Genomic DNA, 27,535 nt, shown 5'->3' on the forward strand with positions numbered 1-27,535 from the left:
GCAAGGATTAATTGCATATGGATAAGTAGGTTTCCCTTTGAACTTTTCGTAGTGAACTTATATCGGATATACTCGGTCAATCGGTAGATTTGATATCTTTGAACCGTTGAGCTTTATTATATACCTAGACAATATAAGTCATACAATCAACCCTTAACCATCTATGGTTCTCACGGTTGTGTCCGTTTCATCCATGAACACCGCCTGGTTTCATGAGTGCTTAGAGAATGGGTCTTTACTTTAATTCCCCTTGAAGCGGCTTACATTTCACACTCACATAGGTGATTTCTAAATGTGTAATCCTATAGACACACTATCTGGTCATATCCTGCCATACTTAGCAAATCATTAAAAAAATTTAAGCTTTATTGACTCATCAAAAGGCCTTAATGCTTTACCTCGATTTCTGAACATTGTCTTCATCACAAGAATGGGTTTAATTATTTGATAATGTTGAACCGCCATTCATAACTTTGTTTGATCTCTTTGAACCTAGCTCTTGGGATCTCCAGTCTGACCGTCATTATGACTTGTCTTAGGCCTTAACCCCATTCCTTTTGATGATCTTTCAACTGCCTCTCTATATAGGCCTTTTGTAAGTGGATCTGACACGTTATCTCTTGACTTTATGTAGTCAATAGTGATAACACCACTACAGAGCAGTTGTCTAACGGTATTGTGTCTCCGTCGTATATGACGAGACTGTTATACATAATGCTTCCTGCCCTGCCTATTGTCGCTTGACTATCACAATGTAAAGGTTTGGGCCAAAAAAAATATCTTTCAAGAAATTCCGAAGCCATTCAGCTTCTTCACCGGCCTTATCTAAAGTTATGAATTCAGATTCTATTGTAGAACGGCGATGCATGTTTGTTTGGATAATTTCCAAAACACTGCTCCACCCCCAATTGTGAAAATATATCCTCTTATGGATTTAACTGCATATGATCCAGTGATCCAATTTGCATCACTATATCCCTCGATCAGAGAAGGATATTAGTTATAACACAAAGCATAATTTTTCGTATGTTTCAGACACCCCAAAACTCATTTCATTACCATCCAATGTATTTCATTGGGATTACTCGTAAATCGACTCGGTTTACTAATAACACATGCTGTATTTGGTCGCGTACAATTCATGATATACATCAAACTTTTCAATATTCTTGCATAGTCCAATTGTGAGTTACTTTCACCTTCGTTCTTTTGATGTTCATAACTCACGTCAATTGGATTCTTGGCAATTTTGAAATCCAAATACTTGAACTTGTCAAGTACCTTTTTCAATGTAGTGAGACTGTGATAATGCTAGACCTTGTGGAGTCTTGTAAATTCTGATTCCTAAGATCACATCAGCAACTCCTAAGTCTTTCATATTGAATTTGCTAGCCAACATGTGCTTAGTAGGATTTATATTTGCCATATTTTTGCTCATTATCAACATGTCTTCAACATATAAACAAACAATGACTTCATGTCCTGAAGTGTTTTTAATGTAAACATATTTGTCACACTCGTTGATTTTAAACCCTCTTGCCAACATTGTTTGGTCAAATTTGGCATGACATTGTTTGGGTACTTGTTTAAGTCCATAAAGCAACTTAACAAGTTTGCACACTTTCTTTTCTTTACCCGGAACCACAAAACCCTCAGGTTGTTCCATGTAAATCTCTTCCTCCAATTCTCCATTTAAGAAAGCTGTTTTAACATCCATTTGATGGATTTCAAGATCGCATATGGACGCCAGTGCCACTAACACCCTAATAGATGTTATCCTCGTTACTGGCGAGTAAGTGTCAAAGTAATCAAGGCCTTCCTTTCTATAACCTCTGACAACAAGTCTTGCCTTATATTTGTCAATAGTGCCATCAACTTTCATTTTCCGTTTAAAGATCCATTTCGAACCTAAAGACTTATTTCATGAAGGAAGGTCAACCAATTCCCATGTATGGTTATCTAAAATTGATTGAATATCACTATTGACTGGCTCTTTCCAAAATGCTGAATCAGAAGATGACATAGCTACTTTAAAAGTTTGAGGCTCATTTTCAAGCAAGAATGTCACTAAATCTGGTCCAAATGAAGTAGATGTTCTTTGACGTTTGCTAGGCCTCGGATTTTCTTCACTTGGAATATTTTTCTTTGGTTCTTCCCGTGGTCGTTTAGGTCTTTCACTGAACGACTCGCATTCAGTTTTATACGAATAGATGCTTTCAAAAAATTCAGCATTACCTGATTCAATTACCGTATTAACATGAATTTCAGGATTATCATATTTATGAACCAAAACCCGACATGCTTTACTATTTGTAGCATATCTAATGAAAATGCAAATCCACGTTTATTGGTCCGATTTCTACCCTTTTGGGTAAAGCTACTTGTACCTTTGCTAAACACCCCCACACTATGAAATATTTCAAGTTCGGTTTTCTTTATTTCCATTTTTCATATGGAATTGATTGTGTTTTGCTATGGGGTACTCTGTTGAGTATTCGGTTAGCTGTAAGGATAGCTCCCCCCACAAACTCTGCGGTAATCCAGAACTTATTAATAAAGAATTCATCATTTCCTTTAATATCTGTTTTTTCCTTTCCGCAATTCCATTGGATTGAGGTGTGTGTGGGGCAGTAGTTTGATGGATAATTCCATATTTCGAACATATTTCTGCAAATGGAGATTCATATTCTCCACCCTTATCACTTCTAATCATTTTGATCTTTTTATTCAATTGATTCATATTTAACACCCCTCACTTCTAATAATTCAATTGCTTAAATGTTTCAATTACTTCATCCTTACTATTAAGCAACTAAACATAACAATATCGAGTGCAATCGTCAATAAAAGTAATAAAATACTTTTTCCCACATCGAGATGGTGTCGACTTCATATCATAAATGTCAGTATGAATTAAGTCTAAATGATTTGAATTCCTTTCAACAGACTTATAAGGATGTTTTACAAACTCAGATTCAGCACATATTTGATATTTTAATTTATTACACTCGAATTTAGGCAATACTTCTAAATTAATTAACTTTCGTAGGGTTTTATAATTGAGATGTCCTAATCGAATATGCCATGATTCATTTGACCCCAATAAATAAGAAGAAGCTGCAATTTTATTCATACTGTCAACAACCATTACATTGAGTTTGAAAAGGCCCTTTGTGAGGTAGCCCTTTCCAACATACATTTCATTCTTGCTTACAACAACTTTGTCAGAAACAAATATATATTTGAATCCATTCTTAACAAGTAAAGAAATAGAAACTAAATTCTTTCTAATAGTAGGAACATGAAGAACGTTGTTGAGCATTAACACCTTGCCAAAAGTCATTTTCAGGAATATCTTCCCATAACCTTCAATCTTGGTTGTTGCAGTATTTTTCATGGAAAGCTCTTCTTCGGGACCAATAGTAGAGTAAGTTACAAATGCTTCTTTGACAGCACAAACATGTCGAGTAGCTCCAGAGTCAATCCACCACTCCTTCAGATTTCCAACTAGGTTGTATTCCGAAAACATTGCACACAGATCATCAATATTATCATTCTTCTCTATTATGTTGGCCTGTCCCTTCTTCTTATCCTTTTTCGGGAGACGACAATCAGGGGCTTTGTGACCAGCTTTTCCACAATTATAGCAGTTACCCTTGAATTTCTTTTTGTTCTGCTCCTTAGTCTGTCAAGAAGACCTCTTTCTCTTCTTACTTTTTGGAGCAGTCTCCTCAACGATATTAGCTCCCATGATCGTTGAATTTCCACGAGACTTTTTCTCGGCTGTTTTGTTGTCTTCCTCAATCTTGAGACGAATCACAAGATCTTCCAACTTTATTTCTTTGCGCTTGTGCTTAAGATAGTTCTTGAAATCTCTCCGCGAAGGAGGCAATTTTTCAATTATTGCAGACACTTGAAATGCTTTATTCACGACCATACCTTCAACAATAAGGTCGTAAAAAATAAGTTAAGTTCTTGAACTTGGGTTCCAACGGTTTTGCTGTCTATCATTTTATAGTCTAGAAATTTGGCAACCATAAATTTCTTCAAGCATGCATCTTCAGTCTTGTACTTCTTCCCAAGTGCGTCCCATAATTCCTTCGAAGTTTTCACAACACTGTAGACATTGTACAAGTCATCCTCCAAAGCACTTAGAATGTAGCCTTTGCAAAGAAAGTCTGCCTGTTTCCACGCCTCAACAATCATAAACTTCTCATTGTCCGGCATGTCGGCGGCATGCACAGGAGGGTCTTCACTGGTGAACTTCTGCATACCAAGTGTGGTAAGCCAGAAAAACACCCTTTGCTGCCATCCTTTGAAGTTGGCTCCAGAAAATTTCTCCGATTTCTTGGCCGGTGGAACAACAGTTCAGCTTGACGAGGCTATTGTTGTTGCCGCAACAATCGCAGAAGAATTTCCATTATCAATTGCCATTTCTCAATGTCAACAACATAATAGTTCAATTAATGAAAAAAAATAGAATAGTAAATAGTACTGTAATGAACGATAAACAATACGTTTAATAAATAAAAACTGAAGTTTTTTATATATTGTTTCATAGTAATCGATGAAGTTTTTATGTTCTTCCAATCGTTTCTGAATTTTAATACTCCGATGAAGTTTTTATATATTCAAATCAGAATAGAAAAAATCAGATGGAGTGAAAAACCACACAGGTTTTAATCTCTAAAAACAGAATACATAATACAATAAAATAATTTTCTTAAGATTGTTAGTCAATATGTATTACTGTAAATAATGAAGCAGTAAACTTTCTGAAACAGGAAAAACAGAAATAGAAAATTAGCAACAACAGAATGTCGAAATAATTTCTGGAAAAATAATTTTGGAATAAATCGAGCCCACTAAATGCACAGTGTGTCCTTAAGAAAATTATTCCCCTCAAGTACCCGAGGTGCTGGAATACTATCCTCTCAGGATAGAACGATTTAACTCACCGGAGTGTTGGTACCAAAAACGCCGATGAAATAGCGAACCACTCGTAGGCTGTAAAACACATTGAAGATTTTGTGCAGAAGAAGAAGAAGAAGAAGAGTAGAAAATTTCGTAATTCAAGATTCTGGGATTCAAAGTATATTTATAGATTTTCTGGCACTGTTTTCTGAAAAGGTTTGCAACCTTTTAGGAACAACCATAGCCATTTGAACATGCTGTATGAAATATTGCGGGAAAATATATTTAAAATAATTCGGAAAATAAAACGGACCAGACCGGATTGCATCGCGGGTCCTGGGTTATTTCGAGTTGAATTTTCGTTAATTAATTTAATTAATTAATTAAATAATTGAAAGAAATTTTGTCCAAAAAGATTAATCAATCAATCTTTGACCAAATCCGAAGCCGAAGCCGAAGCCGAGAGAGTAACGACGACGACGCGATGCTTACTTTCTTTCCAACCCATTTAACACCAAGAGAAGTGTTTTATCAATATAAAGACATTCACTTTTCTTTCCATTATCAATGAGAGACACTTTGTTCTTTCCAAAGCAAAAGGTAGCTCACTTTCCCTCCACTTTTTCCATCTATTTCTCATTCACCAATCTTTAATCCCAACATAATGCTAAACATGCATGGCTACTTTTTTAATGCATGTGACAAATTAGCAAGATCCACCATTCATGGCGTAGTAGATGGCATTTACTATTTTATTCTAAAATATATCATATGGGTATCTTATTAAAAACAAATCTTCGATTTAATGTTTTTAACGAATACTCTTGCCATTTTGAAATGAAAAGTTTTTTAAGTTATTACTTTTATATGATTTTTGAATGTCTAATCTTATTTCAAAATGTAAGTTAATATCTTATATTTAAGGCCAAAAGTTGGGCCAATGAAAAGAGTAAGCCAAAAGGCCAAAAAAAAAAAACAGATAATTAATTAATTAATACAAATTTACTGCGCATAACTTCTTGATCAAAATTTCTCAATCGTATTTTTTGAATCAATTCACTTTGACAACATTCTATTTAGGTCAATGAGTTTCTCTATTAATTTCATTACCTTGTAGTTATCCATAAGATTTCAATATTTTATCTTTAATTGACCTAAGAGTTGTTTCGGGCATCTTCGATTATTCTTTTTTAGGGAGATACCGAGAGAAAAGAATTCAAAATTGCAAATTGCATTATTTATAAAGGTTTGCCAGCCTAGGTTAGACGTAATATTAAAGTTAAATAAATTATAAATAAAACTAAAAGAAATTAATATAGTACATGTTATAGATCTCGTTCTTTCATGGAGAAGCTTATAAATTACGACCTTTGAAAGCTATAAGATGCTCACACTGAAAAAAAAGATTTAGTAAAAACGCGAAGTACTATTCTCTATCATGGCATTGCTTAAGATTAATTACTTTTTCGTTTTTCTTCTCATAGCAACAATTAGTTAGTATTCGTCTCTTTCCTCCTTCTCTATCTCTATCTCATGTCCAATGTAGCTACATATTGTGACCACATACATATTTCATTTGTATGCATGCTAATTTGCTTTATTCATGACATTTGAAATGTGAAATTTTTATGTCATATCAATCGTAATTTTATTTGATTGTTACAATGGTAAATTTCTTTCAGTCAACTTGTCGTGGTTCTCAGAGATGCAAGGAGTAGCTGCACGTGATGTTGATCATGGTATTTTAGGACTCAAGAAGAGACTACTCCCACAAGTCGATGATTTTGTTTTGACTTGTTATAGGCCTTGTACAGAAGACAAAGAATGCAGTGATTGCTCTCTTTGTTGTTCATGCCATGGCGCCGAAGGTTTCAAAACTTGTAGCTTCTGGTAGTACAATTATATTAATACCCAAAATAAAGAAACACCCAACAAAAAATTAAATCCCTTATTATGTTGTGGTGTTTCTATGCACTTGATGTCAAGTGTTTCCTTCATCTTTTCTTGCTTCCTTGTATTTTATGTTTTGTACGAATAAAGAAAAAGTCAAGTGAATGACTTTTCAAAAGTATGAGCTAGCTTTAAGTAGGGTCGTGCATAATTTGGTAAATATCAAATTATCGTATCGAAATCGAAAATTTTGGTATATGGTATTCGGTATTTTGGTATTTGGTATGGTGAAATACTGATACCGTACCGAAATATATATTATATTACACAAAACACATATTATCAATTATAACATAAATATAAAAAATCTAAAATTTTACTTTTCTTTATTCTCTAAGTTCATTAATTAACTCTAAACAAGTAACAAGACATTTCTAATGATCAAATTTATTCTTTTATATACAATTTTCTCTCTATGGGTCGATATTTATTGTTTTTGGACAAAACTTTTGTCAACAAACATTTTCAGTTTTGTATTTTTGAGTACTTTAATTAAGAATACTAGAGTCTATGCTCTATGCACTAGTTAGTATTCAAACAGAATAAACCGAAGTTCCCGAACCGAATAAACCGAAACCGAAAGGAGAAAAACCGAACCATACCGAATTTAATTAGGTACGGTATTGGTATAGAATTTTAAGAAATCGAATACCAAACCGAAATGTCTACATACCGTATCGTACCGACCAACGAACACCCCTAACTTTAAGTACTCACATGTGAGTTTTGAAACTTGAAAAATGTTCAAATTTACCCTTGTAGTATTTGATTTGTCTTATATTTGCTCTTTGTTGATCTATCAATCCATGAAAGGTCCATATCGTTAATTTCATCCCATATTTATCACTCCCTCTGGCAGTTGTTCTGATTGGCTCTGACATTTGCCATAGTACTGCCAGGGGCGGAGCCGACATGCGAGACACGGGTTCGGCTTCGGCCGAACTCAATAACTTTGGTTCAAACTACGTATTTGTCTTAAAAAATTCATTAAATATGAACAAATTATCAATTTGGAACCCAGTAACTTAAACAGACTAATATCCTGAACCAATAAACTTCAAATCCTGGCTCCGCCTCTGAGTACTGGAGCCCCATAGGCGAAACAAAAGATTTAGATTTATTCCTAATTATCAAAATATAGTTTATATATACCATCCGATTCACTTTCGTGTCTGAAAAGAAAAATCGATTTCTCTAACAGCTTGTTTGGATTGTTGTTACATGTCGTTTTATAATGTATCATATTGTATTATACTGTATTATTTCATGAATACAACGTTTGGATAGATTGTATCGTTTGACGCCGTTTCATGATATCACACACCAAGAATATGAAAAATAAACTTACAATATTACTAAAAAAAATAGGATGCATAATAGAATTATTGTATAAAAAAGTAAGGTAAATGATAAAATATGATTATTTAATAACAAGAAAGAGCAAGATGAGAGAAAAAAGCAAGGTAACGACGCCACCACACCAAATCCGTCGTTCCATAAAGTGGCACTCTTTGTCGTTATGTAACGACGAATTTAACGATACAATACAGTAAAATTTAAGTAACAATCAAAACATACATTGTATTTAAAGTAACAATACAATACAATACAATGGTTAACAACTATCCAAACAAGCTGTAAATTCCATCCTTTTTATTTATTTATTTATTTTTGTGCAACCGCATTGTAAATGCGAGAGAAAGTACGTGGAATTAAAATTTGTATAAGTGTAATATGTGAATTAAACAACCAAAAGGACAAAAAAGCCCTCCTATCCTTTAGAACACAAGTTTTCAATTATACATACACTATTTTTAATACAACGAACCAAACATCCAAGAAGAACTAATTTCTACTTTACAATTCATGTATTATAATTTCTGCATAACTTATCTATCGACCAAACGACCCTTATAGCACTAAACGTGTAAGTGAAGAGCACACCCAAAAAGCCAACGCAAAAACTAAGTCCAATTCCAGAATAGAACCATAACTCATAAGACTGTTCATCAACTTGAGGAGTTTGCTGCTCATTTACATGACATGATCCATTGACATTGCAACTTTTCTTGATCAAGTTTCCACAAAGGCTAGGATTACCAACATAAAATGATTGATCATTCAAAGTTTGGAGTTGATTTAATTTCCAGTTGGAATCGGACATGATAAATTGTTATAAGACAAGTTCATATAACTCAAATAATTCAAAGAAGCCAAACTTTGATAGTGGAGTGCTATTCAATTCGTTTATTTGGCCATTGACTTGTCAAATAAAGGAGGGCAACTTTGTCAACATTAGGAAAATCAATTTCAATTGAATCCTCAACAAAGGCAACAAAAATCTTTTTTTATGTTTTTATTTTTAAGCTTCTAAATCTCCGCTCATAAAAAGGTCAACCACTCAACCAACCTTCTTATTTTTACTTCTTTTGATCATTTTTTATTTTCCTTTCACGATTCGTTGTTCGATAGTCGTATTGACGTCCACTAATTCGAATTGACACCGCATAATGCCCATTAAAAAAAGAAAGCATTCCCTACTAGAGTATTAGTTTTCGCGCATAAATTGCTTAATTGCATTTCGAGTAATGCAAAAACACTTGATAACGACTATGATCATCTGGTACACAAAGCATCCCGCATTCACGCAGGGTTTGAGGAAGAGCTGCAGAGTGTGATGTGAACAGTTTATCCTAATGCAAGCATTAATGGTTCCTTCTATGGCCCGAACTCGTGACCTATAGGTCATACAGAGACAATTTTATTGTTGCTCCAAGGCTCTCCTTCACTCCAACTGCGAGTTCATTACTCCAATGATCATTTTTGACAAGTCAAAATTATATAGTAAAATCATATGTTTTTGTTTTCACTTATTTATGCCTATATATTTTTGTTCTATAAAGCGGTGGTTAAACCGGCCATGATGTATGAGGCTGAGTATTGACCCGTTAAGAACTCACATATCGAGAAGATGAAAGTAGCAGAAATGAGGATGTTGAGGTGGATTTGCAGGCACACTAGGATAGATAAGATTAGGAATGATGTTATTCGGGAGAAGGTGCATGTGGCTCCCATTGATGACAAGATGCGGGAAGCGAGACTTAGATGGTTCAGATATGTTCAAAGGAGAAGCCTAGATGCTCCGGTACGGAGGTGTGAGCGGCTGGTTGTGGAGGGCACGAGAAGAGGTAGAGGACGACCTAAGAAGTATTGGGGAGAGATGATCAGACAGGATATGGCGAGACTCCAGATTTCCGAGGATATGACACTTGATAGGAAGATATGGAGGTCGAGTATTAGAGTGGTAGGTTAGGATGTAGTTGAGTCTTGACTTACTTCGTACCATTGTGGGACTAGCCAGGTAAGGTTTTTGTCTAAGATAGCTAGTGACAATGTTGTGTTTTACTACTTCGTTTTTCAGTGTATATCCTATTTACTAGCTATCACTTTTGCTTTGCATCTTTCTTCTGCATTCCATGATGTTCCTATTTATTCTGTGATTGTTGTGGTGATACTAGTATTATCATCTTTTGTCCTTTTGTCTTTTTGTTTTCTTGAGTCGAAGGTCTTTCAGAAACAGCCTCTCTACTCCATCGGGTAGGGATAAGGTATGCGTATACACTACCCTCCCCAGACCCCATTAGTAAAATTTTACTGGATTGTTGTTGTTGTTGTTGTTGTTGTTGTTGTTGTTATTTATGCCTGTATCACTTCAAGCGTCACTTGGCCTAATTTCTCCAACTTTCCGTTGCCAAATCCCTAATGTGGTATTTTATTTGTTTATTTTCTGGACCACGTGAAATCCCTAAATAATACCCAAACAAATTGTAAAAACCCACCAGTAAAAAACCCGTCCCGATATTCTTTTTCCCCTAGCCGTACAAATTTGGGTGCTTGTGGAATGAAAATTATTTTACATATTAAATATACCATTAAAGGTGGTAACTTTAGCATTTTCCATTTCTGTAACTTAAAATGCTTGTGGTTTGGATTTTTGGTGTAACAAACAAAATTGGGATGCATTTTCTCCTGAAATTCAGCTAATTAGTGAGTAATAGCAATTGAATTACATGCTCCATCTGATATCTTTTTGACTAAATTATTAGTAATAATTGTTCGGTAACATCTCTGTAATCAGCTTGTTATGGTCTAGTTTGTCTATATCCTTGTCCCTTACAGGTTTTCTGGTTCTATTCATTGTACATATTCAGCTCGTTCTCAGCAATATCTGGTAATTTATTTTCCTACTATGCTCATTTCTACCATAATTACTTAATTTCACGTGATTAGATGTTAAGAGGCACAGATTAATACGGATTTTATAAAATAAGGAGAGGGCAGGTTTTTTTTGTATATTGCGGGTGGGTTATAGCGGGTCGGGTTTGTTATTGGTGGCACAGATTAATGGGACGGAGTTGGTTGTGATGAGAAAACTGGCAATGTTGTGAAGCTTGATCTTTGTAACAAGAAGTACCTTTTAGAAAAAACTGTTGAAGCTCCAAAAAAGATCTTGATTAATCACATGAAAAATTTCTTAAAAGGCGAGTTAAATCCTTCTTTGCTTAAATTGAAGCACTTGAGTTACTTAGACTTGAGTCACAATTACTTCTTAGGTGTCCAAATTCCATCCTTTTTTGGATCTTTGAAAAACTTGAGATACCTTAATCTTTCATGTTCTGGTTTTCGTGGACATATTCCACATAATCTTGGAAATTTGTCAAGATTAGAACATCTCTATCTTGGTGGATGTTGAGGTTTTATTTTAAGATGTAATATTCTTAAAATGAGGGTGAATGGGAAATGGAGGGAAAATGAAATTTTGAGTAAAATTTTAAGTTTCCCCCTCTTAACAATAAGACATTGTCCCATATTGGAAGTGGAAGACATTTTTGGTGGGTATATATATGATTGCTCTTCTTGTAGCTCTTAAAGAGTTAAGAAGAAAGCAAGCCTCGCGCCGTCGTCGTCGCTCGCTCGCTCGGCTCGGCTACGGCTACGGCTACGGCTACGGCTACGGCTACGGCTACGGCTACGGCTACGGCTACGGCTACGGATTTGGTCAAATGATTGATTGATTAATTTTTTGGACCAAATTTATTTGTTAATAGTAAATATTAACGTAAGATTATCCGTATTTGTAACGGATATTTTCCAATCCGTGTATTGATAATTGGCAGCCGGATAATGGTCTTCCCACCATGAAGTGCTTGCTCCACACACCATGAAGTGCTTGCTCCACAAACACTTAATGCTTGCTCCACCATGAAGGGTGGACGTTTTGGTCTTGCACTCCTTCTTGGTTGCTATATAAATGAGCAGCAATGTTGAAGGAAGATACAAGAACTCAACATACAATTAGCTATACATTGCATTCCTTCCTCTCAGCATTTCCATTCGATTTTCTGAGTATCTCCTCCTTTGTTCTGCATTGTTTTTAAACTTCAAACAAAGCAACTGTAAGTGTGATTTGCTACCGAACTTTGTGTTCGCCGAAACACTGGGGTTTGAAGTACCGCTACACCAGTGTGTAATTCGTTCTATCCTGGGAGGAAATAATCCATTACCTTGGGTACTAGGAGGGGATTAAATTCCTTAAGGAAACACTGTGAATTCAGTGGGCTCGAATTCATTATTATTGTTTCATTACGTTAACTTATATTTTGCAGAATTAATATTTACAAATACAGGAATATTGACCGGGAATAACAATCTTAAGGAATTTAATATTTATTTCTGTACTTGTGTTATTCTTATTATTCTGCAAACTAAAACCTTTGTGGTTTTGTGTACTCCCGTTTTGGAGAGTAAAGCCTTCGTGGCGTTTTGTTGGATATTAAAATCTACGTGATTTTTACTCCAGTTTGAAAACGTGTATTAAACGTTTGTTTGTGTCATTCTTTTACAGAAAAGATGATGACTGAAAACGAAAACCAAGCTGTTCCGATGGCGACTGCCAACGCAACGACAAGCCGAACACCGGCGTTGGCACCGGCAGAAAAACCCGAAAAATTTTCCGGGATTGATTTCAAACGCTGGCAGCAGAAGATGTTCTTCTACTTAACTACGTTATGTTTACAGAAGTTCATCAAGGAAGATGTTCCTGATCTGCCGGATAAAACTCCAGATAATGAACGCTTTCTCGTGATTGAAGCGTGGAAGCATTCTGATTTTTTATGCAAGAATTATATTCTTAGCGGACTGGATGATAATCTGTATAATGTATACAGTAGCATGGAGACATCCAAAGAATTGTGGAATGCGCTTGAAAAGAAATATAAGACTGAAGATGCCGGGATGAAGAAATTCGTTGCCGCAAAATTTCTGGACTACAAAATGATAGATAGCAAGTCTGTTATTACTCAAGTCCAGGAATTGCAAGTGATTATTCATGATCTACTTGCTGAAGGTCTTGTAATCAACGAAGCATTCCAAGTAGCAGCAATGATTGAGAAGTTGCCTCCGTTGTGGAAGGACTTCAAAAATTATTTGAAACACAAACGAAAGGAAATGTCCCTTGAAGATCTCATTGTTCGGTTGAGAATTGAAGAGGACAATAAAGCTGCTGAAAGGAGAGGCCGTGGAAATTCAACAATAATGGGAGCAAATATTGTTGAAGCTAACAAAAAGAGGAAGAAGGCTTCTGGTCCGAAATACAACCCAAGCAAGAAGCGGTTCAGTGGAAACTGCTACAACTGTGGGAAATCCGGACACAAATCTACGGAGTGTCGTGCTCCGAAGAAAGACAAGAAAAGGGGTCAAGCAAACATGGTAGTAAACCATGATGATGTTGATAACTTGTGTGCCATGCTCTCTGAATGTAACTTGGTGGGAAATCCTAAACTGTGGTGGTTTGATTCAGGAGCCACTCGCCATGTTTGTGGAGTTAGAGAGGCTTTTGCTACCTATGCTCTTGCTGAACCCGGAGAGACAGTTTATATGGGAAATGCTTCAACAGCAAAAGTTGAAGGATATGGGAAGGTATTTCTAAAAATGACTTCTGGCAAGGTCATGACTTTGAACAATGTCCTTCATGTTCCCGAAATGAGAAAGAATTTAGTCTCTACTGGACTTCTTGTTAAGCACGGTTTTAAGTGCGTTTTTGTATCCAACAAGGTTGTAATTAGTAAGAATGGAATATTTGTGGGAAAAGGTTACCTCACCGAGGGCCTTTTCAATCTCAATGTAATGGTTGTTGAAAATAATAATAATATTCCAGCTTCTTCTTACTTACTTGAGTCAAATGATTTATGGCATGTGCGTTTGGGTCATGTCAATTATAAAACCTTGCGGAAAATGATTAACTTGGAAGTACTGCCCAAGTTTGAATGCGAAAAATCAAAATGTCAAATATGTGTGGAATGTAAGTATGTTAAACATCCTTATAAGTCAGTTGAAAGGAATTCGAATCCTTTAGACTTAATTCACACAGATATTTGTGACATGAAGTCAATACCATCTCACGGTGGAAAGAAGTATTTCATAACTTTTATTGACGATGGTACTCGATATTGCTATGTTTACTTACTGAATAGTAAAGATGAAGCAATAGACGCATTCAGGCAATACAAAAATGAAGTTGAAACGCAACTTAACAAGAAAGTAAAAATGATAAGAAGTGATAGGGGTGGTGAATATGAATCTCCTTTTGAAGAAATATGTTTAGAATATGGAATTATTCATCAAACAACAGCCCCTTACACGCCCCAATCTAATGGGATTGCGGAAAGAAAGAATCGCACATTAAAGGAGATGATGAATGCGTTGTTGATAAGTTCTGGTTTGCCACAGAACTTGTGGGGGAAGCCATTCTTACGGCTAATCGAATATTAAATCGAGTGCCCCATAGCAAAACACAATCCATTCCTTATGAACAATGGAAAGGAAGGAAGCCCAACTTGAATTATTTTAAAGTGTGGGGGTGTTTGGCAAAAGTGCAAGTTCCTAAACCCAAAAGGGTAAAGATAGGACCGAAAACCGTTGATTGTGTTTTCATAGGATATGCGACAAATAGTAAAGCATATCGATTTCTGGTTCATAAATCAGAAAATCCCGAGATTCATAATAATACGGTTATAGAATCAGATAATGCTGAGTTTTTTGAAAATATATATCCGTATAAAAAGGAATGTGAGTCGTTTGGTGAAGGATCTAAACGACCTCGGGAAGAAACAAAAGAAAGTACATGTAATCAGGAGAATCCAAGACGTAGTAAACGTCAAAGAACGTCTACTTCATTTGGACCAGATTTTGTGACTTTCTTATTGGAGAATGAGCCTCAAACATTTAAAGAAGCTATGACTTCTTCGGAATCATTGTTTTGGAAAGAGGCAGTCAATAGTGAAATAGAATCCATATTGAACAACCATACCTGGGAATTGGTTGATCTTCCTCCTGGAAATAAACCTTTGGGTTCTAAATGGATTTTTAAGAGAAAAATCAAAGATGATGGCACTATTGATAAATTCAAGGCAAGGCTCGTAGTCAAAGGGTATAGACAACGAGAAGGTCTAGACTACTTTGATACATACTCTCCAGTTACAAGAATTACGTCCATACGGATGTTAGTAGCATTAGCTGCAGTGTATGGTCTTGAAATTCATCAAATGGATGTTAAGACGGCCTTCTTAAATGGAGAGTTAGAGGAAGAAATTTACATGGAACAACCCGAAGGGTTTGTGGTTCCAGGTAAAGAAAAGAAGGTATGTAGACTTGTTAAGTCTCTTTACGGACTAAAACAAGCACCCAAACAATGGCATGCGAAATTTGACCAAACAATGTTGTCAAATGGTTTTAAGATAAATGAATGTGATAAATGCGTGTACATTAAAAATGTTCCAAATCACATAGTCATTGTTTGCCTATATGTGGATGATATGTTGATAATGAGTAATGACATTGCCAACATAAATGCTACTAAGCGTATGTTCAATAGCAAATTTGATATGAAAGACTTGGGAGTTGCTGATTTAATTCTGGGAATTAAGATCAATAAGACTCCTCAAGGTCTGGCATTGTCACAATCTCATTATATTAAGACAGTACTTGAAAAATTCAAGCACTTGGGCTTTAAAGTTGCAAAGACTCCAATTGACGTGAATCTTGCATTAGCAAAGAACAAAGGCCAAAGCATATCACAATTGGATTATGCTCGTGTATTGGGATGCTTAATGTATATCATGAATTGTACACGACCAGACATAGCTTGTGCTATAAGTAAACTGAGTCGATATACGAGCAATCCAGGCCAATCTCATTGGATGGCAATGAAACGAGTTTTGGGATATTTAGAACATACCCAGAACTTTGAATTGCACTACAGTAATTTTCCTGCGGTGATTGAGGGATACTGTGATGCAAATTGGATCACCGGTTCAACTGATTCTAAGTCCACGAGTGGATATGTATTCACTATTGGTGGAGGAGTGGTATCTTGGAAGTCGTCCAAACAAACATGTATTGCCCGCTCTACAATGGAGGCTGAATTCATAGCCTTAGATAAAGCCGGTGAAGAAGCTGAATGGCTCCGGAATTTCTTGGAAGACATTCCATTTTGGCCCAAACCGTTGACATCAATATGCATACATTGTGATAGTCAAGCGGCAATTGGAAGGGCTGGGAGCGTCATGTATAACGGTAAATCTCGTCATATACGACGAAGACATAAAACCGTTAGGCAATTACTCTCTAGAGGAATTATCACAATTGACTATGTAAAGTCAAGTGATAATGTGTCGGATCCACTTACAAAAGGCCTAACTAGAGAGGTAGTTGAGAAATCATCAAGGGGAATGGGGCTATGGCCGAGAACAAGTCATTGTGGCGGTAACTCTACCTAGAAGACTGGAGATCCCAAGATCTAGGTTCAAAGAGATCAAACAAAGTCATTAATGACGGTTCAACATTGTCAAATAAAATTTTAGTCCATTCTCGTGATGAGACAATGTTCAGTACCAAGGATAAAGCATTAAGGCTTTTTAATGATTTCTAAATTTGATACGGGGTATATCAAATAGTGTATCTACAGGATGACACGTTTAGGAATCACCTATTTAAGTGTGAAGTGTGAGCCGCTTCAAGGAGAACTTTGTAAGGCCAGTTCTCTACGCACTTATGAACCAGGCGGTGTTCATGGCTGAAACGAACACAACAATGAGAACCAAAGACGGTTAAGGGTTGATTGTGTGACTTATGGTTGTCTAGGTATACACCAAAGATCGACGGTTCAAAGATATCAAATCTACCGATTGACCGAGTATATCCGACATAAGTTTACTACGGAAAGTTCAAAGGGAAACCTACTTATCCAGATGCAATTAATCCTTGCTTGTAAATCACACAGTTTTTCATGCATACTTCCGTGATATAGCCATTCCCCATTCATGTGGGGGGATTGTTGAGGTTTTATTTTAAGATGTAATATTCTTAAAATGAGGGTGAATGGGAAATGGAGGGAAAATGAAATTTTGAGTAAAATTTTAAGTTTCCCCCTCTTAACAATAAGACATTGTCCCATATTGGAAGTGGAAGACATTTTTGGTGGGTATATATATGATTGCTCTTCTTGTAGCTCTTAAAGAGTTAAGAAGAAAGCAAGCCTCGCGCCGTCGTCGTCGCTCGCTCGCTCGGCTCGGCTTCGGCTACGGCTACGGATTCGGATTCGGATTCGGATTCGGATTCGGATTCGGATTTGGATTTGGTCAAATGATCGATTGATTGATTAATTTTTTGGACCAAATTTATTTGTTAATAGTAAATATTAACGTAAGATTATCCGTATTTGTAACGGATATTTTCCAATCCGTGTATTGATAATTGGCAGCCGGATAATGGTCTTCCCACCATGAAGTGCTTGCTCCACACACCATGAAGTGCTTGCTCCACAAACACTTAATGCTTGCTCCACCATGAAGGGTGGACGTTTTGGTCTTGCACTCCTTCTTGGTTGCTATATAAATGAGCAGCAATGTTGAAGGAAGATACAAGAACTCAACATACAATTAGCTATACATTGCATTCCTTCCTCTCAGCATTTCCATTCGATTTTCTGAGTATCTCCTCCTTTGTTCTGCATTGTTTTTAAACTTCAAACAAAGCAACTGTAAGTGTGATTTGCTACCGAACTTTGTGTTCGCCGAAACACTGGGGTTTGAAGTACCGCTACACCAGTGTGTAATTCGTTCTATCCTGGGAGGAAATAATCCATTACCTTGGGTACTAGGAGGGGATTAAATTCCTTAAGGAAACACTGTGAATTCAGTGGGCTCGAATTCATTATTATTGTTTCATTACGTTAACTTATATTTTGCAGAATTAATATTTACAAATACAGGAATATTGACCGGGAATAACAGTGGAGGTTGTGAATTTGTTGTAGGACCAGGAAATGATTTCAAGATAGATAGTTTTAGTTGGATATCTAGGCTTTCTTCTTTGAAAAGTTTAGATCTTTCTCAATTGAAACTTGAAGATGCTAAAGATCTTTGGAAATCAATTAACATGCTTCCTTCTTAGAAGGTTGTGAACTCAAAACTTTGCCTTCTTTCTCACAAGTTAATTTCACATCTCTTAATTCTCTTAACATCCGAAAGAACATTATTGGAAGAATAATGATCTCCAGCAAATCCACTGTGAGCACCTAATTTTTTACCGTGCTTGAATATTCCCCACTCCACTTTCTCTTGTCCCCCATGCTTGTCTCCCCACACTTTGTTCCCCATTTCACTCTCCATTGTTCCCCGCTCCTTGTCCTCCATGCTTGTCCCCTATCATAAACCCCATACCCATTTTCAGCTATTAAAAAGACACACATAACACACAAAAAGGGGGAGGAGATCTGAAAAAAGAAAGAGAAAACGCAGCAGCTGCTGTCCATCTTCTTGCTCAAAAACAACCTCAAAACAACTTCATCTTCCTCACTCAATAACCATGAAAACCAGCTGAAACTTCAGCCATTAAAACACCCCAAAACTCAGCAAGGATTAGCTAAATCGGAGCTCAAAATTCACCCCAAAACGACCTCAAAACACGCTCCAAAAACGAGCTGAAAATTGACCCCGAACCAGCCCAAAAAGCCACATGAAACTTCCAAAACGCAACAGCTTAACACCCTCTAAACCCCTTCATACACCAGCTCTTAAAACCATCTTGAAATAGTCTCAAAGCATGCCCAAAAACCAGTAAAAATACACCAAACTCTAGCTCAAAATCAGCCACTTCTCTAAAAGTTTCGGCCGAGCTTTGAGGTTGCCGGTGAGGTTCCGTTCGAGGTCGACGGTGTTGGTTTCACATTCCATTCACTTAATAAGCGATTTGCTGTACAAGTTCCCTTATCAATATATTGGAAGGCTTTGAGGTTCATTTTTAGCCTTATCTAGTCTCTTTTTAATGATTTCAAATGTTTATAATACTTGCTTTAATTGCAAGTTACTGATTTCTGCTTGGGCACACTGATCTTGAATTGCTCACTTATTTTATTTTATCTGTGTCGTTTGGCTGCCTAATGCGTTGGAAGGTTGTTGTTTGCGCGACATGAGTTTTGTAGCGTTTTGAATCTAGCTAATTTGTTTCAATACAGTAAATATTTTTGTGTTAGTAAACATCATATTCTCGTTTCTTGCTTGAGTTTAGTATGAGAAGTTGGTTGCTTTAATTTTGTCTCCTAGTATGAGTAAGTTATGATTGTGAGTATGAAATTTAGCATGATTCAGTTTCTAAATGGATTGAAACTAGAATTGGGCCATAGATAAAGATTTGTAGGCCATGGAGAAGTGATTCTAAAATTGGAAATTGTTGGACCTTACACTTAAGTTATGATTTAAAGTAGTATGGTCCAAAATAGACTTTGTCCAATCCAATAATATCACAATCACATACTATCTCTCCCACAATAATATTTGATTCATAAGTCATGGCCTCATAATAATCTCAAAATTTAGGAAGAATAATGAACATCGTTATAGTTGCTTTAGGCGCGCTTTTAATTTAGTTTATCGCGATTATGTATACGTTCGCGCGACATAATTGTGATTTTTAAAATTAAAATCGAAGTATGTGTTCGCGCAACTTTGACCAAAACAATCTTAATATAATAAAAATGCTATTAATTGTGTACACGTACGCGTGACATGATTTTGGCACAATAAACAAAACGAATTCACACACGTGATTCGCTTCAAAAAAATTCCATATTTTAAAAGCGGATAGATAAAACATAGAAACCAATAAATCACAGTTTATTCAAAAAATAATATAAGTCAAATGTAGTCAATAAAGCGACCGTGCTAGAACCACGGGACTCGGGGAATGCCTTACACCTTCTCCCCGGTCAACAGAATTCCTTACCCGGACTTTATTTTCGCAGACCAATAATAAAAGAGTCAAATCTTCCTTTGATTAGGGATTCAAATAAAAGGTGACTTGGAACACCCAAAAATCAATTCTAAATGGCGACTCTGTAAATAAAATAATCCATACTCAATTTTGTCACTTTAATTGAAAAAACCATTTAATCCACCTCATATCTCTTTTGGGGGTAGAAAAGGGGTGTGACACCCACCTTTATCCCTCCATGGTTTTCTAATCTTACAAGCCTCAAGAATCTTAATCTTGCTCAAAATATATTTGAAGGTCCAACCAGTATACTTGAGCAGCTTAGTTCACTAAGGGTGTTAGATGTTTCTGCTAACAAATTTGGTGATTCATTGCTAAGGTCATTGAGTAAGTTGAACAACTTGGTTTATTTGGATTTGTCATTGTATGGCCTCCACCTTTCTAATCTTCATTTTTTTACAAATCTGACTTCTCTTTCGGTCCTAATATTGGGTTCCAATGAGTTACAAGGGCCAACTCATGAGGCCTTAACAAGCACTTTTTGTCGATTAAGTGTGCTTGATTTGTCATACAATAAAATCAGTGGACTGCTTCCGACTTTTATAAGAGATCCATCTAGTTATCCCGAAAATCGGTTGAAGGAGTTATACCTAGAAAATACAAAATTCAGTGACTTCTTTCCTGAAGGACTAACAGTGCACAAGAATCTTGAAATTATTGACATTTCTAATAGCTTATTATATGGTGGAATTCCATTTTCACTGGACAGGCTGACCAATTTGAAGTTCTTAAGGATAGCAAACAACAAGTTGAATGGGAGCATCTCTTCAAGTATTGGACAGTTATCAAATCTTGAAGAACTAGATGTCTCTAACAACTTATTCACTGGTATAGTTTCAGAACTCCACTTTGCCAAACTAAGTAAATTGAAGAAACTGCACCTGTCTAAAAACTTGGTTTTGAGTGTGAGTTCCAACTGATATCCACCTTTTCAACTCAAAGAGATCGGGATGGCATCAGTAAAAGTAGGGCCTCAGTTTCCCTAATGGCTACACACACAGTCAATTCTTGAGACTTTGATTATGTCTGGTGCTAACATCAGTGATATGATCCCGAATTGGTTGAGCAATATAACATTGTTCATGACAACCTTGGATCTCTCCGGTAACTAATTAGTCGGTGGTATAAGCGTTTTGTGTGATGCTCAGCTTTTGAAAGCTAATGATCTTTCCAAGAATCTGTTATCCGGATGAATCCCTTTATGCTTGAGTAACTTGGATGAATTGACACATTTAAACCTGGCTGGTAATAGTTTTGAAGGTGATATCCCAAGTTCTTTAGGTGTTTTGCCACTGAGCTTTTTGCATTTGCAAAAGAATAAGTTACAAGGAAAGCTTCTTTTGGCACTGCAAAATTTGACATAGTTACAAAGACTAGACTTAGGAGAAAATAAATTGAAGGATGCTTTTCCTGCATGGATTGGGGAGAAGCTGCAGAAGTTGGAACTCCTGAGGCTAAATTCGAATCAATTCTATGGTGCTATCCCCTTAGAATTATGCCAACTCTCTTCTCTATGTTGGTTAAATCTTGCTGGAAATAAATTGGATGGAAATATTCCTCTTTGTTTTGGCAATTTGTCTTGCATGATTCCTGGTTCTTTAGTTTGGCCTGGTTATGTTTTTGGACAGAGAGTTGAAAGCTTTATGAAAGGAAGACCTCTTGAGTATGTTGGTGAATAGATTTTATTACTTAGAATTTTGGATCTCTCCAAAAATAACCTTGTAGGAGGGATCCCTGAGGAGTTAACAAAATTGATATCCTTGCAAAGCTTGAATTTGTCAAGAAATAATCTCAACGGGAGCATACCAAAGAAGCTAGGTAATTTAAAGCAACTGAAATCACTTGATTTGTGTCATAACAATCTTTCTGGTGCAATTCTTCAAAGTTTGGCTTCTTTGAATTTTTTGAGTTACATAAACTTGTCTTATAATAATTTATCCGGTCCGATTCCAACTGGAAATCAACTCCAATCTTTGGATGATCAATCTTTTTATGTTGGTAATCCTGGCCTTTGTGGAAACTTGATCAAGGAAAGTTGCAATGAAATCAATAGATCATTTGATCATGTAAATGAACAAACACCTCAAGGTGATGACCAAGATGGTGAACATATATCTTATAATTTATGGTTTTATGATGGAATTGGACTTGGTTTCTGTGTTGGCTTCCTAGGTGTGCTCTACACTTTGTACGCCACGAGATCATGGCGTGTCGCGCATTTTCCAATGCTTTGCCGATTTCTATTTAGGAAAATCGTGCAGGTTTGGCCAAAAATAGCTAAACACCTTTTTCATTTTCTTTTTCCTTTTGCCTCCCATTCTCTTTCACTGCATTTTTCCAATCTAAGTTAAAGTACGAAAACTCTCTTCCGAATCCAAAATAAAAACTTTCTTCCAACTCTCGATCTTGTAGCAATTTAAATTTTTAGAATTGTTCTAATTAAGATATATCTTAAACATGCATGCCAACTTTCAACCTCACTATTATATTTTCATAGTGACAATTAGCTTGTTTGGATGGTTGTTACCTCTTGTATTATATCGTATTGTTACTTTAAATACGATGTTTATTTTGATTGTTACTTAAATTTTATTATATCGTATCGTTAAATTCGTCGTTACGTAACAATGAAATGTGCCACTTTATGTAACGACCGATTTGGTGTGATTGCGTCATTATCTTGTCTTTTTCTCTCATCTCACCCTTGATTATTGTTAAATAATTTTATTTTATCATTTACCCTACCTTTTTGTATAATAAATTTACCCCGTATCATAAGTTTTCTTTATAATATTGCAAGTTTATTCTTCATATAGTTGGTGTGTGATATCACGAAATAACAACAAACGATACAATCTATCCAAATATTGTATTCATCAAACGATACAGTACAATACAATACAATATGATACGTTATGAAACGATGTGTAACAACCATCCAAACAAGCTGAAAACAAAATTCAATTGTGACAAATCTATTTTCATTGTATCGATTTTCAGGTGAGTTAGTAAGTGTTCGTCTTATTTTATTTTTTTATAAATAAATAGTAATGATTTAAATTAGTTCACAAGGGGTGAAATTCCCCTACTAAAAATAGATTGCCCGTATTTGGTACATTGAAATACTTGTTGATGGGTTTAAAGTATCTTAGATTTATGTTTTGATGATCTAACAAACTTATTGTCAAGAACCAGATAAAGGACCTGATGTACACTTGGTATATTTATCCATCCATAGACTTAAGCTAATGTGAGCTGTATGACTTCAGATAGAAAAGAACCAACTCAGGGACCCGATCCCTTGGAGCTTCCCTCACAACAATACGAAGTCAACTCTACAGTTGAAAAGTGACTGCCTGCACTGTACATGCTACAGTACAGAAACAGTGCAACAGTCACTTCCCATTGGGAAGGGCTTTTTACCAACCAAATGTTTACATCATCTAAGTGATGTCATTCAAAGGATATTAACAAGAAGCATTACAACAAAACATCACTTGAACACTTGTGATATTAAAAAAAAGCACTCAAGATCTGATTATCCAGCATTGAAGTCACAAGTGCATCAAGAACAAAGTGCAACACTACTACGGACCAGTTCCATAACAAGTCTTTTGTATGTCCTTAGTTGAGTTGTATCTTTGTATTGGTTATTTATTGTAATTCCTACTTTGCTTATCTAGAAGCTTAAATTAGGAACCTCAAAAACCACAAACCTGTAGAGCTTGTGTCGTGACTAGAGTTAGTCATGAGTTGAAGTCTTTGTAATAGGTGTATTACAAAGTGGCTTGTAATAGGTGTATTGTAAGTTAGTGAGGGATTAAGAGTTTAATTCCTAGGTTGCAATAGGTTGTAATCTAAAGATTGCTCAGTAGTGAAGTTGAAATCCTACCAGTGTAGGTCATGGTTTTTTTATCCCCTTGAGCAAGGATTTTTCCACGTAAAAATCTCTCGTGTCATTTACTTACTGTTAGATTAGTTAGTTATGTGGGAACTGTTATAGGACTAGTTCTCTATACAGTTTGGTGGACTCATACATTCTATCAATTGGTATCAGAGCAGATTCTTTCTAAAAGGTTAACACCTAGAGAGGATCCTCACTATGGCTGCTCCACCAAACTTCGAGGAAGGACAATCAACTTACAGGCCCCCAAGATTCAACGACCAATACTATGGGTGGTGGAAGACTCGAATGCATGACTTCATAATGGCAGAAGACTCCGAGTTATGGGATGTTATTTGTGATGGTCCATATGTCCCAATAAAGAAGGTAGGAGAACCTGCTGTAGTGGTGCCGAAAACCAGGAAGGAGTACAATGACGCTGACAGGAAAGCTGTAGAGAAGAACTTTCGCGCCAAATTTTTTTTGGTATGTGGTATAGGACCTGATGAATTTAACAGGATTTCATCCCGTCAGTCTACCAAGGAGATATGGGAAGCTTTACAAATGGCACATGAAGAAACTACTCAAGTAAAGCAGTCCAAGATCGATATGCTCACCACTGAGTATGAGCTCTTTATAATGAAGGATGATGAATCCATTCAAGGCATGCATACTCGATTCACTTCCATTATAAATGAGCTACACTCTCTTGGAGAAATTATTCCTAGGAACAAGCTCGTGAGGAAAGTTCTTAGCGTTTTATCCAGCTCCTGGGAAAGTAAGGTGAATGCTATCACTGAAGCCAAGGATCTGCAGACACTGACTATGGACGAGCTAGTTGAGAATCTGAAAACCTACGAGATGAAGAGAAAGAAGGACAGTGAAATAAGAGAACCAAAGAATGAGAAGAACCTGGTACTCAAAGCTGAAAACAATGATTCGAGTGAGGAGGATAGTGACATGGCATACCTTACCAGAAGGTTTCAGAAAATGGTTCGAAGAAATGGAGGTATACCAAAGAGAGGCAGTTCCAGCAAACCAAAGAATTATTACCTCTGTCATAAATGTGGAAATCCAGGGCATTTCATCAAGGATTGTCCTCTTTTGAAGCAAGAGCATTTCAAGCACAACTGTGATAAAGCAGCCAAGAGGAACCCAGTTCCTGACAAATGCTTCAAAAGGAAAAACGTAGCTGACAATGTTGTGAAGCAAGCTCTTGCAGCATGGGGAGATTCCTCTAGTGAATCAAAAGAAGAAAATGATGCAGGTGATAGTTCCATGATGGCAGTTGAAAATGAAGCAAATGAATATGACTGAATATTTGCTTTGATGGCTCAGTCAGACGATGATGAAGATGATGACAATGATGAGGTAAACTTTAGGGATGTTCAGAGGAATCTGAAGTCCCACTCTCCCAAGAAACTCATGTCATTAGCTAATGTTTTGATTGATGCATATCATAGTCTTGTGAGTGATAAGGATGCCTTGACCATAGAGTTAGGAGATGCTGAGCAGACTAGAGATGACTTAGTGGTTTGTGTAGTTGACCTGAAGGAAACTATAGAAAATCTGAAAAATGAGAAGGAGGTTCTAACAGAAAAAATTGCTAGTGTAGAACATAAAAGAGATGATTTAATGGTAGTTGTAGTTGACTTGAAAGAAACCACAGAGAACTTTAGTAAAGAAAAGAATGCCTTAGTGGAGAAAGCTGCCATTACTGAGCAAGAAAGAGATGATCTCTTAGTGGTAATCGTAGACCTAGAGGAAACAATTGAGGGACTTAAAGCAGAATGTAGGCCTGGAAATTCTGAAAAAGGGAAGGAAGTAGCTAGTGAGGCACATATTAAACTTGAAAATGAGCTGAATAATGTGAAAACTTGTCTGTGTGCTGAGCTTGAGAAAAATAGGCAGCTTCAAGCAGAATTGGAGAAAGTAAAAAATGATCTTGAGAAATCTTTTAAGTGGACCTGGTCCCCAGATGCTATTACTGCCATGTACTTTAATAATGGTGGACGCATGCAGGGAATAGGGTTCCAAAGGGAGAACGTTCCATATAACTCTCATAGCAAGTACGTCACTGTACCTGATAACTGGTTTTGTACCCACTGTGGGAACAATGGGCATTTCAAGGAAAATTGCCAAGCCAGAGTCCAGTCTGTTCAGAAATACTAAGTTTTTGTTAAAAAAGTAACTACTGGAAGAGGACCAGGTGCCACTCACAAAAAATGCATGTTGCCTGCATGGACTAGAAGAGCTCTCATTCATCCCTTTTCTCATTACAAGGGACCCAAACTTGTTTGGGTTCCTAAATCTAACCCTTGATTTATCTGTGCAGGGAACAGTGAAAGAAAGCAGTCAATAATGGATTATGGACAGTGGATGCTCTAAGCATACGACTGGGAATACCATGGACTTCCTTTCACTAAAAGCCCTGCAAGGAGGGAATGTATCCTTTGGAAATGGAAAAAAGGGGTACATTCTTGGTGTTGGAAAAGTTGGAAAGTCTCTCTCACACTCAATTGAAAACGTGTACTATGTAAATGGTCTGAAGTATAGTCTCTTGAGTGTTTCTCAAATCTGTGATAAAGAAAAAAAGGTAGAGTTTTTGTCAAAGGTGTACACAGTTACTAATCTGGTAACTGGTGAAGTGGTACTAGTGGCCAAAAGATACAAGAACATCTACATTGCTGATTTCGAGTCCCTACAAAGTGGTGATATGAGCTGCTTGAAAGCAGTTGATGATGATGCAGAGTTATGGCTTGAATGAGGATTTCACATGATGATTCACTTGGACATTGTTTCTCAGAACCAAGGATGAGACCTTCGAAGTGTTTGCAGCCTTTGTCAAGAAAATCCAAGTAAAGATGGAATCAAAAGTGGCTTGCATCAGATCCGATCATGGAACAGAATTTGACAATGCCAAGTTTGATGAATTCTGCAGTGAAAATGGCATCACCCACAACTTCTCAGCTCCAAGAACTCCACAGCAAAATGGAGTTGTAGAAAGGAAGAATAGAACCCTTGAAGATATGGCTAGAACAATGCTTATTGATAGTGGGATAGCCAAAAACTTCTGGGCAGAAGCCATAAATACAACCTGCTACTTGGTGAACAGGTGCATGATCAGATCCTTCCTGAACAAAACTCCCTATGAACTTCTCAATGGAAGGAAGCCCAAGCTGACTCACCTAAGAACGTTTGGGTGCAAATGCTATGTTCTCAACAATGGAAAGGATCAGCTTGGAAAATTTGACGCCAAAAGTGATGAAGGAATTTTTCTGGGGTATTCCTCTCAAAGAAAAGCTTACAAGGTTTACGATAAAAGGACTCAGTGTGTAGAAGAAAGTGTTCATGTAATCTTCAACGAGACACTTCCATCTGGTGAGAAGAGCAACAAGG

The 27,535-nt window shown here is 36.5% G+C and overlaps 1 protein-coding gene and 1 long non-coding RNA gene across 2 annotated transcripts; both read left to right on the top strand.

The window, feature by feature from the left end:
* The first annotated feature begins 6,307 nt into the window (after positions 1-6,307).
* LOC104117590 (uncharacterized) lies at positions 6,308-6,985 on the top strand. The gene is made up of 2 exons (XR_691092.4): positions 6,308-6,407; positions 6,597-6,985. It is a non-coding gene; the product is annotated as an uncharacterized lncRNA (long non-coding RNA).
* Positions 6,986-20,306: 13,321 nt separating this feature from the next.
* LOC138900419 (receptor-like protein 37) lies at positions 20,307-21,932 on the top strand. Its single transcript, XM_070187164.1, has 3 exons — positions 20,307-20,317; positions 20,453-21,158; positions 21,618-21,932. Exons 1-3 carry the CDS (start codon positions 20,307-20,309, stop codon positions 21,930-21,932), a joined length of 1,032 nt encoding a protein of 343 aa, XP_070043265.1.
* The last annotated feature ends 5,603 nt before the right edge of the window (positions 21,933-27,535 follow it).

Source organism: Nicotiana tomentosiformis, chromosome 10, assembly GCF_000390325.3.
Source record: "Nicotiana tomentosiformis chromosome 10, ASM39032v3, whole genome shotgun sequence".
Classification (NCBI taxonomy): domain Eukaryota; kingdom Viridiplantae; phylum Streptophyta; class Magnoliopsida; order Solanales; family Solanaceae; genus Nicotiana; species Nicotiana tomentosiformis.

Bases quoted from the DNA above. Each gene is read 5' to 3' on its own strand.
- LOC138900419 (XM_070187164.1), top strand. The intron at 21,159-21,617 runs GTGAGTTCCAAC...AATTTGACATAG, and splicing joins CTAAAAACTTGGTTTTGAGT to TTACAAAGACTAGACTTAGG.